The sequence below is a fragment of the Rhynchophorus ferrugineus genome, unplaced genomic scaffold (genome assembly GCF_030347505.1).
Source record: "Rhynchophorus ferrugineus isolate W39M unplaced genomic scaffold, kcgeb_rfMv2 rfM11, whole genome shotgun sequence".
NCBI classification, from domain to species: Eukaryota; Metazoa; Arthropoda; class Insecta; order Coleoptera; family Curculionidae; genus Rhynchophorus; species Rhynchophorus ferrugineus.
The window spans coordinates 26,738,524-26,761,523 of NW_027472590.1; the positions used below are offsets into that span (position 1 = coordinate 26,738,524).

General features: G+C 32.5%; 1 protein-coding gene across 10 annotated transcripts in view; it reads left to right on the plus strand.

The window, feature by feature from the left end:
* The window catches only part of Synd (protein kinase C and casein kinase substrate in neurons protein Synd), an 82,722-nt gene that overhangs the window by 38,064 nt on the left and 21,658 nt on the right, over positions 1-23,000 (plus strand). For all 10 annotated transcript variants that reach the window (XM_076417863.1, XM_076417865.1, XM_076417868.1 and 7 more), the window contains exon 2: positions 5,505-5,702. In XM_076417863.1, coding sequence (XP_076273978.1) covers positions 5,521-5,702 — 182 coding nt within the window. In that variant the 5' untranslated portion in view covers positions 5,505-5,520. The remainder of the gene's footprint in view (positions 1-5,504; positions 5,703-23,000) is intronic.

Genomic DNA, 23,000 nt, shown 5'->3' on the forward strand with positions numbered 1-23,000 from the left:
CAATAACAAAAGTTGCTTCACTCAAGATGCTATAATTCACGAACTAATGATCCGACAACTGTCAAATTTACACACGCATCTTTTGAGGGTTGCGGCTAATTAAAAAACATATGGATTTAATTCTAGTAGCGCCATCTATGTGTCAGGCCGTGGACTTTCAGGACTGGAAATTGATCTGTTAGATTTTGCTAGATTTTAACATATAAACAAAAATATGTATTACATTGGTACTAGTCGGCACCGATTGATCTACAATTACAAGTCTTTACAATAATTAAATCTAGGTATCTATCTAGGAGGACCCATCGGTCCTATCTTAGTGTCTGCTGTAATAATGTTTATATATTAACACTGCTGTTTTTCTATTAAATGCACCTCACTACACCACAGAAGATCAAATAGTTTCTTTTGAGCCCATGTCGTATTCTGGTGTTATTCAATTTGTTGCAACTTTCGTGTTAACATGAGAATGGAATGAGACATGAGGATAATGTTTCCTTGCGATTATCTTGATTTCCTGAGTAACGGTCGGTATCTGATGGTCTCAGTGTAAGTAATCAGTTCTGCAATATCTGGATGCACCTACAATACTTCTCAGGACTTTGCTCTGGAAAACTTGTATTATTTTTCGCAGACCATCCCCATATCCGAATTCCGTATATCCAAGTAAGTTGAAGTTTTAGCACTTGCTTGTATAATAGCAATTTATTATGTACTGATAAACCAATATATTTTTCTATATTTCAACTTTATCACTAACAGAAATAATACGACTAGTTCCATTAGCAAACATAGCAGTCGTTATATTTTCCATTTGTGATATATCACATTTGTAAAGTAGGAAAAGAGTTGGTCCCAATACACTTCCCTGTCTTATACCTATTTTAGCCTCTTTTCTTGTAGACTAAGCTTCCTCTTGTTCGACCCCAAACAGTCTGGCTAAAAATGGCAACATAAGAGAATGAATTTTTCATTTTGATGACTTATTCAACATCGGATTATGTATTCGATGTACGAATAAGTTTTTATATATTTTTTATTCGGATAAATTAGTACAGCAAGTTTTATTCAGATTTTTTTTCTAATTCACTGCAATATATTTAAATGCTGCTCCAAAATGTCTATAGTTTATTATTTTTATGCATTTTTATTTTCAAAACTGGCGATCGATTGTTCTGTCTAATTTTTTGTGTAGCTGTGTGAAGATTTAAAAGTTGTTTCCATGTTCTTTAGCCAAACGGAAAGTGTTTAAGATGTTTAAAGCCGATATGAGGTCAATGTTGATGCAAAAAACAATGGCCCGTAAGAAAACGTTGACATCCGAAAAGAAGTACATTTTGCAAAAAAATTAATACATTGTGTAAAACATTTCTTCCCTTCACATTGGTTAAATATTGGTCCTGATATTTGCAAATTGATTTCCACTTAAAGAAATTATAGTTAAGGAAACTAAAAGCCACTAATTATATAATTTGCCATAGCTAATATGATATGTTTGTTGGGCTTATAGTCCTAACTGAAAATTTAGACGATGTAAGTGAAGAAAAATAAAGTAGTTTCATAAAAGAGAACGTATCAGAACATAAAATGTTTTTTTAAGACATTATTTTTATCTCAAAATTGCAATCAGTATTTCAACTTTTAAATAAATATGTGATACTTATACAAAATTCCCAATGTTTGAAGTTAATATTCTTGTCATATCTAATGTAACGATATTAGAACATTAGCCAATTTTTACATAGCTTAACTGGTGTAGTCTTCTTTTGTTGACCGCAATCAGTTACAATTTGAAGTAAGATTACCATATTTATTTCTTGTTTTGGAAATAGAAATACACATAACATAGTCTTTAGTAAGTTACTTTTTCTTTATTTTCTGAGATCAGCACTTCTTATAAATAAGTTTAGTTCTAGTTACTTTGAAAGATATTTATATATAGTCCATCCAAAGTAGCAGTGAACTCAAGTCATCCCAATTTAAGACGATCAAACTGTCACAGTGTTGCCGCATTTAACTTTAACTTTTAGTTTATTATGTAGTATGGATAAAATATAAACACTACTTAAAAAATACCTCACTCAAAATGTTTGAATTGTTAAAAGCATCATATGATATCTTAGAACGTATTCAACAAACTCTTACTAAATATTAACAACAATTAATTATTTATCAATTGTATGAATCGCATGTATGCTTATGAGTTTTTATTACCTAAACTGTCACTTTGTGTTGCTTAGACTACAGGATTTATAACTCGTTATATATACATAAATTGATAATACTAATAATAATTCTACCTAATGATAATACTACCTTCAACAGATCTGACTAATTACCTTTTGCAATTTTTAAAATCGCAGTATCATCTTGAAGTGTTCTAATAATTTATTTAAATCCTGAATACGTCATGGTATTTAACATGAAACATTCTATTGGTTATGTATGATTCAAGGGTCGTGAAACACTGTGGTATTTGGTATCAATTTATATTCCTATGTAATGTTGAATATGATTGATGGGGTTTAATTAGTAAGCCTTGTCTTTTTACGTATAACTTAAATTATTGGCGACTAAGTAAAACTGTGCATATGATAAATTGTCATTTCCTCGGTTACACAACCTTAAATAATTATTGTGCTAATTTCAGTAAGAGAAGCAATATAATTGTATGTTGCTCATTCAGTTCATAAGAAGGAAAGTTATGGAGATATTTCATTTTTTTATTATTTAATTAATATATTGTTACTAGTCGTTTCCGTCTAACCTACAATTTGTCTTTATGCTAACTTAAATCTAGGTATATAACTAGGAGGACCCATCGGCCCTAACTCAGTCTCTGGTGAAATAATGTTTATACATGTCACTGCTGAATTTTTTTATATATACACCTCACTACACAACAATACACAAGATCAGATGGTTTGATTCTTTTGAGTCTGTGTCTTGTTCTGGTGGTATCCAAAAGCTGCAATATTTCAATATTAGTATGAGAATGGAGTCTTTCCTCGTGGCCCCTTGCAATTCTCTTGATTTCTTGATTGACTATGGGTATCTGAAGGTCTCAATGTAGGTAATCAGTCCTATAGTATTTGGGTGCACCCACAATACCTCTCAGGACTTTGTTCTGAAAAATTTGTATTTTATTAATGTTACTTTTTGCAGAACATCCCCATAATTGTCCATATGTCCATATAGGTTTCAATATTTGCTTATATAATAGCAATTTATTATGTACTGATAATTGTGATTTTCTTCCAATTAGCCGGTACATTTTCCTATATTTCAATTCCAGTTCTTTTCTTTTCTTCTTTATATGTTCCTTCCAGCGAAGTTTTGCATCGAGATTCATTTCGAGATATTTAGCGTTGTTGATATTTCATATGAAGAAATATTAACACGTCCTGTCTCTCTTTCTCTCTCAGCCAAAACAACATGATGGCTTCATTCGGCTTTAATTTCTAGATCCTTTTAATTTTTTTAAATTATTTAATGGATGTCATCAATATTTATCACGTAATCTACTGAACGCCGCAATGTAGTCGCATTAACTTGTCGGTTTATAACCTCTAATTACTATCGCTAATGTTTTAAAGAATTTTGTAGACATTTGGCAACAGGGTCAAATTTTCAAAATTCATAAGAATACTTCATAGAAAAATAATAATGAATATCTCTCATCTTTTAGAGGAGAAGATTTATTACCCTCTCACAAAGTCGCTGCAATTTCGAAAGTAACGTAAGAAAGTCAGTTAAATCAGCTTTATCACTTAGATAACACGAAAATTCGACTTAAATAAGTTGTAATTGGTGTAAAGTAATCATACGTATTTTATAAACGTAATTTTTGCTTTAATAGAAAAATAGACCTAACTAGTAAAATTATGCCCAGGTTTACTTTCTAAATAATATAAATATAGGATGGGGCAAAACTCCCGCTATCATTGACCAATTGAATGATTATTTCCAATAAATGTTATCACTATTTCTGCTCGTTCTTGTGACATATATTTATTCATAATAAAATCTGGACGTCTACACATTACAAAGCAAAATGGTAGCGGGACATTTGCCCCACCTTATATATAGTAAGTTTAAATGTCTAGACTGGGTTAATTTTTTGTTTATATTGTTCTTTTATTGATAACAGAATGATAGAAGATAAACTTACTAGTAGATAAAATCCAAAATACTTTCATTATTTCGTATATGCTAAACGAAACTTGTTCCCTCGACAATGTAGAATATTATCGTAACAGATCAATTGAAAAGTCCCCGGCCTGCCACCATAGGTGGCGCTACTAGAATTAAATCCATATGTTTTTTAGTTAGACCTAACCCTCAAAAGATGCGTGTATAAATTTGCCAACTGTCGGATTATTTAGTTTGTGAACTATAGCATTTTGAGTGAAGCAACTCTTGTTATTGTGAAAAAAAGGATAAAAAGGAATTTCGCGTCTTGATAAAATATTACTTTTTGAAGTGAAAAAATACAGCGAAGACGCAATGAACGCAGTGGACGCCCAAAAGAGGTTGTTACCGACGAAAACATTTAAAAAATCCACAAAATAATTTTTAATGGCCGCAAATTGAAATTGAATGAAATAGCAGACACTCTAAAGATATCAATTGAACGTGTATCTCATATCATTCACGAATATTTGTGTATGAGAAAGCTCTATGCAAAGTGAGTGCCGCGCGAGCTCAATTTTGCCAAAAAAATGTGTTTTATTATGGTTGGCCGGGGACTTTTCAATTGACCTGTTATTACCATTATTATTTTTATTCGTATTTCAATCTTAGTTATGTTTGTGAATGGATTTTGTAACGGTAATATATAATAGTATACTAACAGATACTTACCGGGGTTGATATAGATTCATAAACTCAATTTGTCGTCGTAACTTCGTTATAATTTGTTAATTTCTTCGGTTATTAATACAAAATTAGTGTTTTCTTATTTTGTCAAATGTTCACAAACCTGTCAGACGTATGCAAAAGTCATGAAAGCAATAGCGATAAGAGGTTATGACTCTAACCTATAAACTATCGTGGCTGTATAATTAACTGTGCTTTTTAGATGTATTATAACGTTAAAATAAATTATATTTGATAACATTTTTGTTCAATTATTTTATTTAGATTAGAATTTTGTTGTATGTCAAAGCCAAACTGAACCAAAACTCAGTGTTGATGCGGCAACATTGCGACGTTTTGACGTCACAAATTTCGATGACGTATGTACAAAATAACTTTGAATAGACGATACATCTTGTTCACTTCCCTGTGCATAATTTAAGTCGATTTTTTTCTGAAACAATCTACGAGTGGCGTACAAATGAATCTTAGGACTATCTAATAAATATTTATCAGTTTCCAACCAAAAATGTCTAGTACTTCATTATATTGCCCTAATAATAACACGAGCTATTAAAATATTAAAATCATGAGCATTATAATACCGACTGACTTTCGTATCCTTAAACGAATTCTCGTTTTCGCAGGTGTGGCAGTCTCAAGATGTCGCACCATAGCGATGATAACATGCTCATCGCTACCAGCGATTCCTTCTGGGAACCGGGCAACTACAAGAAAACCACGAAGAGGATCGAGGATGGTTATCGATTGTGTACCGATCTGATGACGTTGGCCAACGAGAGGGCCGACATTGAGAAGAATTATGCTAAATCGCTGAAGGCGTGGTAAGTTTTATGCTGCAGCGTTTGTTTAAGGTTTTTTATGGTGAATATGTGTTTAAACAAAAGCGGGTGTACGTATTTTTATTATATCTACATTCGGCCTGTTCTATTTTTGTAATTTCAGTTTAGATAATTGGTTTGCTGTGCATGAGTCAACTGACAAGTTATCACGAATTTTCGCAGTGTTAGAGTTGTAATATATGTTATATTTGTTTGTAGTTTGAATTGGCCAGCATAATGATACAATATTATATAACGTATTAATCCGTTAATCCATCGAAGCTGTGCAAAATATATATTTTGTTTTAATTAAAATACGAAATACAAAATACTTTAAATTGTGTATTAATCGTGAAAAATAAAGTAAAGAAATCAAGAAAACAAACTTATTCAGCTATTGGGTTTTATAAATACCAGCCCAGCTCAGCTTATAAATCAGGAAAAATTTATATATATAAAAAATACTATATTTTTAAATGTAGTCAATAATTAAACGTATCAAACAATCTTGTTGGAGATGAATAAAACCTGCTAAAGAAAACAAACTTTCTACAGGCCCTCTTGAGCACAATCCTGTGTAACTTTGTTTCTTTTTATTTATTTATTACATTATTACTAGTCGTTGCCGCCTAACCTTCAATTTGTCTTTACATTAACTTAAATCTAGGTATATATCTAGGAGGACCCATCCAGCTCATCTCTGGAGTAATAAGGTTTGTATATTAACACTACTGAGTTTCTATTAAATGTAATTCACTACACCACACAAGATCAAATAGTTTGATTCTTTTGAGTCTTTAGTGTCCTGTTGTGGTGTTATCCAATTGTTGTATTACTTCCATGTCGATATGAGAATACAATCTGTTCTCATGTCTCCTTGATATTTTCTTTATTTTTTGGGTAACAGTCGGTATCTGAAGGTTTCAGTTTAAGTAATCAGTTCTGTAGTATCTCGTTGCACATACATCACTTCTCAGGACATCGTTCTGTAAAACTTACGTCTGTTAAACGTATGTCTATATAGATTTAAATATTTGCTTATATAAAAGCAATTTATTATGTACTTATAATTCTGATTTTCTTCCAGTTAACCATTACATGTTCCTATAGTTTAAGTGTTATATTGTATGAATATATATTTGGGTATCGTTCAAGAAGCTTTTTACTCTTATCGTTTAGAAAACTGATTAACTCTAATTCCAATTTTGATGTCTGTGATTGATCACTATCCCTGTTCGCAAAAACAATGAAACTATTGTCTTCTTTATTAATACTGTTACTTCTTTGCCCTGCATGTAATCTCAAGCTGTAACCATTGGTTTTAATACTTGGTATTCTAGTTCTATGGCCGAGAAAGTGTTATCCTACCCAACTTATCAAATAAGCTATTGATTTTATTCTCGTAAGCTACACCGTACAATCGTAAAAGTCTATACCATGGTATATGGATATAGTAACTGATGCCCAAGTCAGTCTTTTATGATTTTGGTCTTATGGAGATATTCCTTAACAAGGTACACTTAGCGAACAGTGGCTCCTCTTCTGTGGCGCATAGCCAAATATAACTCTTTCCCCCTAGTTTCATCTTTTGTTATATTTGTTATATACCTCTTCATAAAAACGTCAGAGGAAGATGGTGATTCATATTCTGCGAAGGTATATTAAGCATTCGTCATTTTGCTTACGAAAGCTATGGAGCGTTATTTTCTGTGGAACGCATCCATTAATAGGATCGATAAATATAATGTTCAATTGCATTTTGAATCAATTATTTGTAGTACTAATTAGAAAATACCTCAGCGCCATGTATTTGAAATACCAATTACAAATAACATTTTAAGGAAATAATTGAATTATAAATGTTATATATGTATTTGTATTTCAGTGAGTATTTGAATTATAAGTAATTGAAATACTACCCAACCTTGCACACTACTAGGGGTAGAAATTCATACCATCCGTTTTAGAAAACATGGCCGCCTGTAAAATGAAGGCTTAAAATGGCGAGGGAACATTTAGTAGGTTAAGGCAAAACATATATCCATGACTCCTCATCGTTACATTTGTAAATTATTCACAGCGTTATATACATATAAATGAGTAACAAGTGTCATTTGCGAGTGTGTTGGATTTGGCTTTTAATTGCATAAAAACTGCAGTTAAAGCGCATAGAATGATACTGGTGACATATGGTGATAAGTGTATTACTAAAAGAACATATCAGGAATAATACTAGCGGTTCAAATCACCTGATTTCCACATGGGAGACAAATAGCATCCCAAGACAGAACGAACGTTATTATCAGACTCAGCAAAAATTTGTTTAAGTGCAACTCATTAGAAGTTATTCGACAAACCACATTTCATCGATTAAAAGCCTTGGAAATTCATCAAAAGCAAGTACGTTGGGGGCTTCAATTGTCTAAAAGAAAGGGTTTATTGTATCGCATAGTTATTGGAGACGAAATGTAGATTCAGTATGACAACCTTAAGTAAAAACGGATGGTGTTACTGTGTATTAAATCACATCAGGTATATTGGTAACCAACTTCATGTTCAAACCACACTGACAGGCTTCACTTCTCAGTATGTATCATTTCGTTGAATTGCGAACAAAAATGTTTCTCAGTGGATTGAACATGTCAGAATTTTTTACCAATTGAGGAATGAAGATCATCGAATACTGTGTGAAGCTTATCGAATCATGCTCTATCAATATCAACATCTGAATATTGATTTCGACGTCTTAAATGTGGTGATTTTAAATGTGAAGACAATGAGCATTTTGGATAGCCTAAAGAGACAAAATTGTTGGGAGTAATACAATATATAATTTCCAATCACTTGAAGAACATAGTAATGATCCAAAAGCTTGGATATTTTGTGAAAGACGTTTGGTCATGTACGAAATGCTGCTTGAACGGTAAAATCGGAAAGGGTTTTTTCCAGCAAATTGTTACTGGTGATGAGAAGTGGATCCATTACGATACTCCATAGCGACAAAATCGTGGAGACCACCTAGTCATGCATCAATATTAAGTGCGAGGCCGAAAATTCTTGGCTCCAAGCTAATACTATGAGCTGCTAAAACCTAATGAATCAATAAGCGCAGATCGCTGTCAACTACAGTAGATCTGCGAAAGACGACCAGAATATGAGCTGACATAACAATGTTCTTCAGCACGACAACACTCGACCACATTGTTTTTTTTTATTCAACATAATTCCCTTCAAGGGTGGAACACTGATTATAGCGACCCTCCAACTTTTCGATATGTCCTTTGCTTCAAAATAGGCCTCAGTTTCGGCGACCACCTTTTCATTCGACGAAAATTTGTTCCCAGCGAGCATTCTTTTGGGATCTGAGAACAGGAAATAGTCGCTGGGAGCCAGATCCGGAGAATGCGGTGGATGAGGAAGCAATTCGAAGCCCAATTCAAAAAATGGCTCTATTCGTGAGTAGCCTCAGAAGATACATCGTTTTTTTCGAGGTGGAATCCGTAAATTACCCAAAAGATAGGAAAAAGTAGCGGCTCTCGATGAACAATACTTTGAATGAAATAGATTATACCGATTTTTCACAATGAAGCTTCAAATAAAAACCATTTAAAACTACGTATCGGCCTAATAATAAGAACAATCCTTTATAATTAAATACCATACCTAAAGTGTAAAAATGCATTGAATCATAACTGTTCATATAACTGTGAATACTTGTATTATTGTTACATATTTATATAATATGGGTATGTTTAAATAATAATCTCGATGATATAGAATAATCTTATATTTGCGGTAATAAACATGAAATATTTTTGTTTCCCCGCGCATTCTTATGTCTAAATCGAGTAAATGTGTTCTTTCACACAATGAATCGATCTAAACAATTCGATTAGTCAATGTTCCATCACTTTACGTTGATATATTAACAGTTAGCGATATGCGGTTATATTATGTTTATCCATATACGGTTTAACGAAGCGATTTAAAGGAGCGACAGTCCCATTGACCGCTGACTCATCTCTCTTTGTCTCCGTATTCTCGCAATTCTATTTGAATACACGTGTTCGCCATCCTAATCCCGTGGCCATTTGTTACGGTGGTGAAAGATGAAAGAGGTGACCGTTGACCCATTCCGCACACTTTTTTTTAAATAATTACTTTTATTTTAGTAATTTTTTTCTAGACACCGCTACTATTATAGCTGATTCGTCCGAAATGTTTCTTCTTCAAATTATTTTGACTTTTTTTTTCGAAAAGATATAATATATAACTATAGTCTATTCAAAGTTATTTTGTACATACGTCATCTAAATTTGTGACGTCGAAACATTGCAATGTTGCCACATCAACTCTAAGTTTTAGTTCAGTTTTGCATATAAGCTTTGACGTACAAGAAAATTCTAATCTAAATAAAATAATTGAACAAAAAATGTTATTGAATATAATTTATTTTAATATTATAGTACATCTAACACATATATTATCGAAGGATGTAAAATTACAATTAGGAACACAGGTATAATAGTTTGTAGGTTAGATTTGTTTTGTTTACATTTAATTCTTTTTCACACTACCCATGAGGTAGAGTTTCTAGGCACATTTTTTATGTAATGGTATCCTCGTGGAGGCTTAATCCACCTAATTAACAATTGTATATGAGAAACGTATTTTACTTTCATTCGAGAGCATATTTACCTTTTTACGTTTAGTTCTTGTTTCCTTTTATGGTGTATTTACTTGTCAAGTCATCTTGGTATCACTGTATATTTTATTTCTTCTACTACGTCTGTGTACACCATTGTTCATAAACTTAATCACTGAATTCTGTCTAATGTATTTACCATACTACAAAACAGTATTCATTTTCTCCTCATACGAAATGCTCATGTTTAATTTTGAACAATTATAATTATAATTAATAATTACAATCACATCTGTGTACACACATCTTTCACGACCTACAATACCATTTTCTACAGTTATATTCAATTAGTTATGTGCATACATTTAGTTGTTTCCACTCTCATCACTCTATTTCAGGAATTTCCAGCATTGTCACGTGTCCTGAAAATTTCCTTCAATCACTTTCACTTTCCGACTCACCGTCAAATTCAATCGTTAAACTTTTAATTTTTAATCTGTCTAAAACACGTTCACGATTCCGCTATTTATTAATTACTTCCTCTGTATGTCTTATCGAGTTCATCCAAACCGAAGGTTTTATAGTTGACAATGCTTCCTTTCACATATCCAAAGAGTTTTTGATGTAATATCCTTCTTCACCAGCAATATATCTGCAAGTCTTCTTGCCAAGAGTGCCACAATGAAACATTTTGAAATATTCAAGTTTCATCAAGATAAACAAATTCAAATAGTTTATCTTCCTGAGTTATTTTTTTAAGGCAATATCTGGAGGTTCCATTAAACCTCTCCGAGGGTTATCTTTACACCATTTAAACCCTATGCCGTGTAAGAGTGTATGAAAGGATGTCTTACATCCTTCAAAAAGCTGCATGCCCCTAACTCTTTTATATATACTTTCCAAACAATTTTCTCTAAAATAATTTTATTGAATGTTGTTTATATCGATAAAATAGTTTGTGTACTTACTGTTCTGATACATTTCGTATATTTGGTATCGAATAGAGCCAATATCAAGATGGTAAGATTCGTCGCCCAGTTTGTATGTAGACAGGTTTTCTTGGGTGTCATTGCCATTGGGGACGATTGCCAATGTAACATTAACTTGCCCTCTTTTCTTGATAATTATTTTGGATTCCAATTGATTGAGTGGATTCAAAGAGAACCGCCTTATGATCTCCACTGAGTCCTACCGAATGTGCCTGTTATGAAATTTGAAAGCTTTTAAAAAATAAAACCTATTAATTTACTTTCACTGAGAGTTTTTATCTTTCTGAAAAATCTGTCGATTTGTGTTGGGGAAATGCGCAAACTCTACCAAGACTTTATAATTTTAGTGGAACCTTTTTTTTTCTAGCTTAGAAGAGATCATTTTACAAAAAAGAAAAATTGGCAATATTTGTTGGCGTACAACTAAGGTTCGCGAAAAAAAAACGTTGAGATTCTTAAAAATATCGAGGTAGATCGACATATTTCTACCAACCATTTAAACATACGCCATAAAATAGTTTTCAACCTTTTACGTGAGGTTAGCTACTATATAAACCGAATAGTTGTGTTCCACATGAATGTAAAAAAAATATTAGTTTTAACCCCTGCTGTTTTCTACAATAAAAGAAGCTAAAGCAGGTGTACCACAAGGAAGTGTACTGGGACCAATGCTTTACCTACTCTACACTTATGATATACCACAAATGGAGAATATTACGATGGCTACATTTGCTGAAGATACTGCGATTATAGATGTTGGAGACAATAGTGAAGAAGCCTCACGAAAATTACAACAGGCAAGTGACAATATAAATAATTGGACACAAGCTTAGAAAATAAGAATTAATAAAAGTAAATCTGTACATGTTCAATTCACCTATAAACAGACCGTACAAGCACCAATAATATTAAATAATTGTATAATTTCATATAACAACAATGCTAAATATCTCGGAATGAATCTCGATGCAAAACTTCGCTGTTAGCGATATGCGAACATATAAAGAAAAAAAGAAAAGAACTGGAATTGAGATACAGGAAAATGTACTGGCTAATTGGAAGAAAATCGAAATCGTCAGTACATAATAAATTGCTATTATATAAGCAAATACTGCAACCTATATGGACATACGGAGTTCAATTATGGGGATGTTCTGCAAAGAGTAACATAAATAAAATACAAATTTTGCAGAACAAAGTCCTGAGAGGTATTGTGGGTGCACCCAAATACTATAGGACTGATTACCTACATCGAGACCTTCAGATACCCACAGTCAGTCAAGAAAGCAAGAGAATTGCAAGGGGGCATGGCGAAAGTCTCCATTCTCATGAGAATATTGAAGTATTGCAGCTTTTGGATACCACCAGAACAGGACGCAGACTCAAAATCAAATAATCTGATCTTTTGTAGTGTTGTGCAGTGAGGTGCACATAATAAAAAATACAGGAGTGACATGTATAAACGTTATTTCACCAGATACTGAGATAGGGCCGATGGGTCCTCCTAGTTATGTACCTAGATTTAAGTTATGATAAAGACAAATTGTAGGTTAGTCGGAAACGACTAGTAACAATGTAATAATTAAATAATTTAAAAAATCCTCTGCTGTCTAAGTAGCAGAATTGATCAAGGAATAAAACGTTGTTTCCTACCACGACAACGCTAAGACCAAACAAACTTTAGTAGGCACAGTTTGAAAGAAACTGACTGTAAAGTTTTCATGCAGTCCGGATCTTGGCCCGTTCGACTGGCATTTGTTCTGATGTCTGCAAATCTGTCATAATGGTGTAAAGCTAGCGCTACAGTCCGCAAATGCAACAATTACAATTCCGCACTATAAAAGGTCATCTATCAAAATCATCACTTATTTCATGGATTAGTGTTTGAAATGTATATAAACTAATTCACGTAGAAAAATAGGAAAAATAAGTTCCCAACCAATTGTACATAATCACTAATTAAATGAAATAGTACTTCTGACTATCAGACGAAGCTGATTGTCTGCATTATTTGTTATTTAAATTGGTCGTAATTTAAACAGGCCTCTATGAGCTTGTTCGTTTGTTTTGATAGGGTGAGGTTTTGCGAACTGTTTGTTGTTGTGTCGAATGTCGAATAGACCAGACATCGTTTTATAAAATAATATCAATGTATTTTAACATGAGATTACCTCTAATGTATGTATTAGATTCATTATTTTAGATTTAAACTACAGTTAATTATGCATCCACAATAGTAGTTTAGTAGGTTAGACTTGTTTTAGGCGCTTTTTATTGTTGGTAACCCCTGCAGGCTTCATCTACCTAAATAACAATTGCATATCCAATGTATTTTACTTTCATTACAGAGCATATTTAACTTTTTACGTTTAGTTCTTGCTTCCTTCGCTGCTGTGTTTCCTTGTAAAGTCATTATGATTTCACTGTATTTCCCCTTAGTTTCTTCTTTTACGACTTGTATACATTTTTTTCTTGATAAAATAAAATTTAATCACTGCATTATCACAAATTGAATTAATAAATATATGACTTCTGTTGGCTGTTTTATTGGAAGGACTATATGCACTATACAATTTCTTGGTTAAAAGTGTGGTTTGGTTCGCTTAAATGTTCTACATTCTTGCCCTTTATCTAGTATTTCTATTGCTTCCGTGTTGCTGTGATTCAGTAACCTTCTTTCATATTTTGCGGCACATAGACAGGCATTTTATTATGAAACAGGATGACGAATACACTGATCTACACCCAATATATTCAAGTGTTATTCAGGGTAGTGTACTTGGTCCATTGCTATATCTATTGTATATAGCTGACATACCGACCTCAAGAAATACTACTATTGCAACATAGCTGACGATACAGTGATTTATCAATACGCGAGGATCCAATATCAGCGACAAGACACCTCCAACATCATCTAAATAAAGTCGAATTGTGGTTGAAAACATGACGTATCAAAGCAAATGAGACAAAATCTACCCATGTAACATTCACCCTTTGTAGAAGAACTTGTCCCACCAGTAAAAATTCATAATTGCGAACTCCCGCGAGTAGACAATATTAAATATCTAGGAATGCATTTTGATCGACACTTAACATGGAAAAATATATAGTGACAAAACGCAAACAACTCGGGCTTAAACTAAACCAAATATATTGGCTGATAGGGTCTAAATATAACTTTTTCTAATATTCGTATTTAACAAGGTTTTGCTGTATAAGTCAATACTTAAGACCATTTGGACCTATGGTATTGAACTGTGGGTACTACTTAGCTATCCTTCGAAGGTTCCAGGATAAAGTGTTGCGAGCCATCGTCGATGTCCCATATTACGTCTCCAACAAACTAATTCAGCGGGATATCCTCTTAGAACCCATAACGAGTGTGATTTAAAGTGTTAGTACAAAATACTTTGAAATACTGTTAATGCATCCCAATGTACTCGCCAAAGAGTTAAATGTGCCAGATGACAGCGAAGTACGTCGGCTCAAACCTAAGCCACCATACAAACTGATTAAGAGACAATTAGAGTAAGATATAACAATATCTAGAATAAGTTAAAATACTCTAATAAATTTGTACAGCAGATCACTTACTGAAACATTCTTCTACATGTCAGTATAGTTATATTATATAACGGACATCATAATATAATACTTATTGCCCACGTGAAGATTGTTCTAAGCGGTCAATTAAAAGAAATGTTTTGCGACGAAATATTGTATAACTTTGTGGATCCATTTGATTTCAATAAGCAAAGTATAAGCAATTAATCGAAGAACTTTGTTTTGTCAGCTTTGAACTACTATTTGGTTTGATATCTTAATGTAACTCGATATTTGCATCCTATAAATTCAAATAGACAATCTCTTCGATCTTAGATCAAGCTGGGATTCTTCAACTAACCCAGCTCTGCTCAGCCTTTTGTCTAACTATAATTATCGATATTGAGAAGATCATTATCGAAAGAAAATTTTTTAAGTTTTGTAAGACATTTTTTGCTTCAGCGACAATTTTTTTTATTATTTAATTAATATATTGTTACTATATATAGTCATTAAGTCATATAGTTATTAATATATAGTCGTTTCCGTCTAATCTACAATTTGTCTTTATGATAACTTAAATCTAGGTATATAACTAGGAGGATCCATCGGCCCTATCTCAGTCTCTGGTGAAATAATGTTTATACATGACACTGCTGATTTTTTAATATATGCACCTCACTACACAAAACTACACAAGATCAGATGGTTTGATTCTTTTGAGTCTGTGTCCTGTTTTGGTGGTATCCAGTAGTTGCAATATTTCATTATTCGTGTGAGAATGGAGTCTTTCCTCATGCCCCCTTGCAATTCTCTTGATTTCTTGTCTGACTGTGGGTATCTGAAGGTCTCGATGTAGGTAATCAGTCCTAGAGTATTTGGGTGCACCCACAATACCTCTCAGGACTTTGTTCTGCAAAATTTGTATTTTATTTATGTTACTCTTTGCAGAACATCCCCATAATTGAACTCTGTATGTCCATATAGGTTTTAGTAATTGCTTATATAATAGCAATTTATGATGGACTGATAATTGTGATTTTCTTCCAATCAGCCAGTACATTTTCCTATATTTCAATTCCAGTTCTTTTCTTTTCTTCTTTATATGTTCCTTCCAGCGAATTTTTGCGTCGAGATTCATTCCGAGATATTTAGCGTTGTTGCTATATGGAATTATAGTATTATTTAATGTTATGGGTGCTTGTACGGTCTGTTTATAGGTGAACTGCACATTTACAGATTTACTTTCATTAATTCTTATTTTCCAAGCTTGTGTTCAATTATTTATAGTGTCACTTGCCTGGTGTAATTTTTGTGAGGCTCTTCACTATTGTCTCCAACAGCTATAATCGCATTATCATCAGCAAATGTAGCCATCGTTATATTTTCCATTTGTGGTATATCACAAGTGTAGAGTAGATAAAGCATTAGTCCCAGTACACTTCCTTGTGATACACCTACTTTAGCTTCTTTTATTGTAGAGTAAGCTTCTTGTTTGACTCTAAATATTCTGGTTGTAATGTATGATTTTAATAGTTCGGTGTGTTGTTTTGGTAGCATTTTCTGTAGTTTATGAATAAGGCCTTCACGCCAAACCTTATCGAAAACTTGTGCTACATCTAAAAATATAGCTGAGGATACTTTTTTACTTTCGTAGGCTTTTTCTATAATATCTGTTATTCTGTGGACCTGGTCAATTGTTGAGTGCTTGTTAATAAACCCAAACTGGTGTGTCGGTATTAGGTTTTTTATCTCTATGATCAGCGATAAGTAGAAAACGTTTTTGGATACTGTTAATTATTAGTAGGGATTAAAAATGGATATACTACAACAATCGAAAGAATAGATAGTTGTGGATTTGACTTGTCAAACCATCAGCATTAGTTACAAATCGAAATAACCATAGATTCAAGTGTACTGATCGCTATTGACTGAAGTTGACGCTTTTTTACTGTGCATTGAATCCCAAAAATTGTCCAGAATACTCAAGAGTCATTCATAGATTTACATCTAAAGACGAAGAAAGAAGATAAGTTTGTACAGGCGATCGCTTATTGAATGTTAAGATGTTGTGGTAAAAGTTCTCGGCCCTTCAATCAATGAATGCGATTTTCTCCCTTGATTTCAATACACTTGGCCCAGCATGCCTTAAATATCAGTGTCCCTCCCCGGAACTGAGAGACTATAAAAATATTAATTTACTGCTCTTCCTACTTTCTTCAAGTTTGGGAACAGATGGAAGTCTGTTGGTGGATAATGGATAGAATACAGGTGTTTTGCGAACAAATCGTATCCCAAATCCCATGAATTTCATGAAACATGTACTAACTAAAGACACGTACAATCAAACAAGAAACGTACGTTTTTGTCGATTGAAATGCCATCTGTTGGTCAGGTCGAGAATTCTTCACAATACCCTTGTATATGAAAGTTAAAATAAAACGCTACGAATTAATTAGGATCCTTAGTAATTAGCATTTAATGATAAACATGCTGTTACTGTTATCTATCTTTCACTTTTATAAATATTTCAAACATTTACTTTTTGACACGATAAAAATATATTTTTAGTGACTAACAAACATTAAAACAAGGTTTATTTTTTGTATCATAATATTTTCGACGATAGCTTTACAACATATTTTAACATTATATATTTCTTGGAATGTTGCATGAACAAAATATAACGTTTATTTTCTTTAGAATTCATGTTCCCGTAATATACAAACAAATATTACAAAACCAATAAATAAATACATTTACCAAAAATAACGTAGAAAATTTACTTGCAAATACTGCTAAATAATGAAAATATGAGCATTTAACTTAATTTAAAAAATGTATGGTTATTTTGTTAGTATAGGCAAGTGCTAGCCCCAATTTTCATAATATTTTTAATGACACTTGAATTCTAGTCCAAAAATTACATTATCATTTTTCAATTCAATTTTATATTTAAATACTAATAAAACAAATTATATGTAAGGTGTTAAAAACTTAAATTAATAGAAATAAACTACAATTAAATTGCAAAGTTGAAGTTAAATGCTTCCAGGAAAGTTATACAGCAAGAAACGAAATTTATGTACGTAAGCGTTAGAAATCTCTGGTTATAATAACGTTGATGATGCAGAGGTGAGACAAGAGATTCTGAAAGCAACAGGACCAGTAAAGAGGTTAGATTACACAGTTAGGCGAAATAAAAGTGTTAAAGTAGGAACTAAATCAGCAATTCACGAGGCAGTAGTAAGGGCCATTATGACATGCATCCCATAAACTCAACCTGCTACAGCGAAAACTAATCAAATAGTAGAGAAAACATAGATATTTTCAAAAATATCGATATATCGGAGAAAAAAATATCGATATTATTTACCAAAATTAAGTACCAATTTAAAGAATGGTTTTTTATAATGTTTAAGAAATATAATTAGTTTTTTTTTTTAAATTGTCGAAAAATATCCGCTTACAAAAATATCGATATATAGGCCAAAAAAATATCGGCCAAAAATATCGATATTTTTTCGGAATCCCTAGTTTAGCACACGTCAACGGGACATTTATGCAACCTCATATACATTATGAGTTACCCATATAAGTGTAACAATAGGTTTTTTAATACTAATTTACATACATAAAACAAAGAGTATGCAAAGTAACAAACGTTAATGAGTGGTTACTAAGTAGATAAAAAGAATGATTAGAAGAATATTCAGAATTCTTGTCAGAAAAAGTACCATTAGATCTCAGAGGTCTATGGTATATCCGAAAACATAACTCGATAACTTAGTACGATACGACTTTTAACTTAGTACAACAGATAGAGAGACCACGAACAGAAGCAGGTGACTTACCTGGTTTAAAAAAGCAAGAAGAGCTTAAGACAAAAATAATAAATATAGTATATGTATGTTACTATATTACATAAATAGTCATAAATTTCGGTGAGGTGCATTGGTTAATTTATTGAGTAAACTATACAAGAGAAAGAGTCTCGCATTCTCAACACTTAAACCTATTTCGGCTGGAGTTCGATACTGCTGATGTACCAGCAACAAAAGAAACAATACTTGCAACATCAGTTATCTGTCTAAGACTGTTGAAAAAGTACAAGTAATGTTCAACAAGACCTACAAATGGACTAGAGAATGAAAAATACAGCTTAATAGCTCCAAATCTGCTAATTTTGTGCTGCGGCGAAATGACAAAAACCTAATTATATCACTTGACGGATGCCGATTCCTCAAGTAGAATCAGCAAATACCTCGAAATACATCTTGATGGTAGTAAAATTGCAAACATCTTGTTAGACAAAAAACACAGCAAATTAGATTCAAAGTCAAGCAACTGTACTGGTTTGTCGGAAAATACTCTCAATTTGACCTAAAATCAAAGAGATTGGTTCACTCATATTATCAGTCACTCATAAATCCAATTTGGACCTATGGTGTGCAAATATGAGGTTGCACTAAGACATCAAACCAGCTAGTAATCCAGCGCACGCAAAAATAAAGTTCTACGATTAATTACCATTGCTTATCGCTATCGTAACCAATGAAGAGCTGCACAATGTGCTTAATATAATTAAAAGTTATGTATTTTATTCCTCTTTGGAGATTACAATGCAAAACATTTAATGTGGAGTTCAAGAATAATAACCTCAAAAGGTAGAGCTAAAAGCGAAACTGTTAAAAGCAATAAAGACAGATAATTCACAACATATCTCTACTGGTGAACCAACATATTGGCATTCAGACAGAAATCAAAAACCAGATATTATAGATTTCTGTATTACAAAAAATATTGATACAAAAAAGTGTCATGCAGAATCATGTTTCGACCTGTCTTCTGATCATTCACCAATAATAGTAACACTTTCTTCAAAAATTATCATCAAAGATAAAACCCCTTCTCTGTGCAATAATAGAACTAACTGGCTCTTATTTAGAGAAAACTTCCGAAACATTTCTCTAAACTTACCGTTACAAACTGAAATTGTTATAGAAATGGCAGCAATAAACATTACAAAAAATATACAGGAGGCAGCATATTCCGCGACTCCTAACAGTGAAACATTTTTAAGAAAAAAGACACATATATCATGTACAATACGGAAAAAGATAGCAGAAAAAAGAAAGTTACTACGAAAATGGCAACAGCAAAGGACTGAAGAGAATTTTAAAAAAATGTAATAGGGCAATAAAAGAGCTGAAAGAACTAATCCAAAATGAACAAAACCAAGGCATTCAAGAATACCTAGAGAATTTGACACCAACTAAGGCTACAGACTATTCGTTGTGGAAAGCAACAAAAAGCTTAAGAGACTCCAGCGGCATAACACACCTATTAAAACAAATGAAAATAATTGGGCTAGAAGCAATAAGGAGAAGGCCGACATTTTCTCAAAACACTTAAAAATGTTTTTAAAACTTTCCAGTCTCAGATATATAAAGATGTCGAAAATAAAATTACTTCGTCTTAGATTCGCCATTTCAAATGGACTTACCGCATGAGAAATTAACGGTTAAAAAAGATAAACAAACAATAATGAGAGAGATTAATGTTAAAAAAGCTCCTGGTTATGATTTAATTACTTGTAAAATTTTAAACGAACTATCAGAAAAGGGTATAAAACTATTAACATTTATATTTAATGTTATGCTACGAATTAATTACTTCCCTAGCATCTAGAAAGTAACTAAAATATGAATGATTCTTAATCCAGGAAAAAAACCAGAAGATGTGACCTCCTACCGGCCTATAAGTTTATTATTACCGATAATCTCGAAAGTTTTCGAGAAACTATACATAAAGAAGCCGAACTATATAATAGAAAAAAAGAAAAATTATTCCAGAACATCAGTTTGGGTTTCGTAATAAGACATAGACTTAGACTTTTGACAAAGTATGGCATACGGGCTTGCAGGTTAAACTAAAGAAACTTCTCCCTCATCCGGACTATCAGTTACTAAAATCGTATCTCACTGATAGAAATTTTATTGTAAATCAAGGCGATGAACATACCGAATTAAATCCCATATATTCAGGAGTTCCGCAAGGTAGTGTACTGGGTCCAGTACTGTATCTTCTGTATACGGCTGATCTGCCCACCACAAAAATAACTACTCTGGCAACATACAACAACAGACGACACAGCAATCTTAGCACCCATGAGATCCATCCAAGATCCAGTCACAGCATCAATAAACCTACAAACCCACCTGGAGAAAATACAACTCTGGTTGAAGACATGGAGCATTAAAGCCAATGAAACAAAATCCACCCATGTAACGTTTACCCTGCGTAGAAGAACATGTTCACCAGTGAATATCAATCATCGTCAACTCCCCCAAGCAGAGCAGAGATATTTAACGTAATATCTTGTTATGCACTTAGATCGACGCCTAACCTGGAAGAAGCACATACTCTCTAAACGGAAACAACTTGGACTTAAATTGTATCAAATGTATTGGCTCATTGGGCACAAATCCAAGTTATCATTAGATAACAAGGTGTTGCTGTATGAGTCTATACTCAAGCCTATTTGGTCATATGGAATCCAACTATGGGGTACCGCTAGCAAATCTAATATATCCATCATTCAACGGTTTCAAAATAAGGTGTTGCGTGCCATTGTTGATGCTCCGTACTATATTTCAAATAAAGTGATACCACGCGATATTCCTCTTGAACATATAACGAGTGTAATTCAACGTGTTTGTGTGAAGTGCTTCGAAAGAGTGTCAGTGCATCCCAACATACTCGCTAACCAGCTAAATATGCGATGTGATAGTGAAGTGCGTAGACTAAAACGTTTAACACCACCTGATCTGATTACTGGACATATATAGACTTTAGAATAAGACTAATTAATTAAGATAATATTTTGTACAGAAGATCGCTTAATGAAGTGATTTTCTGCATGACATGTAAATATAATATAAACATAAGAAATACTTATTCCCTATAGGAGAGATTGTGGAATCACAAAGAGTAAAAAAAAATTCCTCTTTGTAGCACAGTAATATCGCATTATGTATTATCTATATTTCTTGATCCTAATTGATTTATTTTAATCATCGGTATTAGGTATAATTTGTTACCTACTAATCGCTATAGGCTTTTACATTACATACATATTTTAGTGTATTTTTTATTGTAATTACTACATTATAATTTAATAGGTATATATATAATCAGGAAATAGATCAAGATTAATATTTATTGCTATTCTGCTTTATATCATCATTAATGACAAATGTTTGTTGTATTTTGTACTTTTGACCTCTAAACCCTAATTAATCTTCCTTAGTTATACGGTTTTTAACGTTTATTATCGACAGACATATCGATTAGATATAACATGTCTATTATATCATTTGATCATATCATAGATGTGAATGTAGTTTTTTGTAAGTTCGGCTATGAGCTAAATCTATTTACAAGAAATATTTTGTTATATTTCCACAATTTTAATGCTGCACAATAATTTCGTTTACTTTCTCTACACTTCTATCTCAAACACGTCATCTTACGTCATTGAGTCTTAAGCACGTTCCTATATTTGTCAATGATTTAGTGAGAGATGTCATTTGCCGTTGGTAATTACATGTATTTGTTATTATAGAGTAATAAAGAGATTCATTAGAGAAAGGATCTATTGGATTTCCATCTTTTTTTTCGCTGTTAAAATTCTATTTACTTGTTTAATCAAAAAGTATATGACGCACCTTATTATTTTTAATATTTTATCTGAAAGATCATTATGTACTGTGCAATTAAAAGATTTTGAATTTATATTTTTTACTATATTTTACAAAGAATGTGTTATATTATCGACATGGCAATATCGCGGGATAAAACAAAAGACATAATTCAAAGACCTACTACCAGTATATTAAAAACAATTTTGTTGGGGTCTGGGGATGATACGTTGCCGTGCCTCTATAAAATCAGTCTCAAGTTGTTGGTCCTACCGAGTTATTCATAATTGAATGCAAACAAAAATTACAATTAATTTCTTTTCTCAAAGGTTTCACCAAATAACCTGAAATATATATTACGGTATAACATCTGTAACTGAAGGTAGATTCAACTCCTCAACTCCTGGTGTCAATGTCC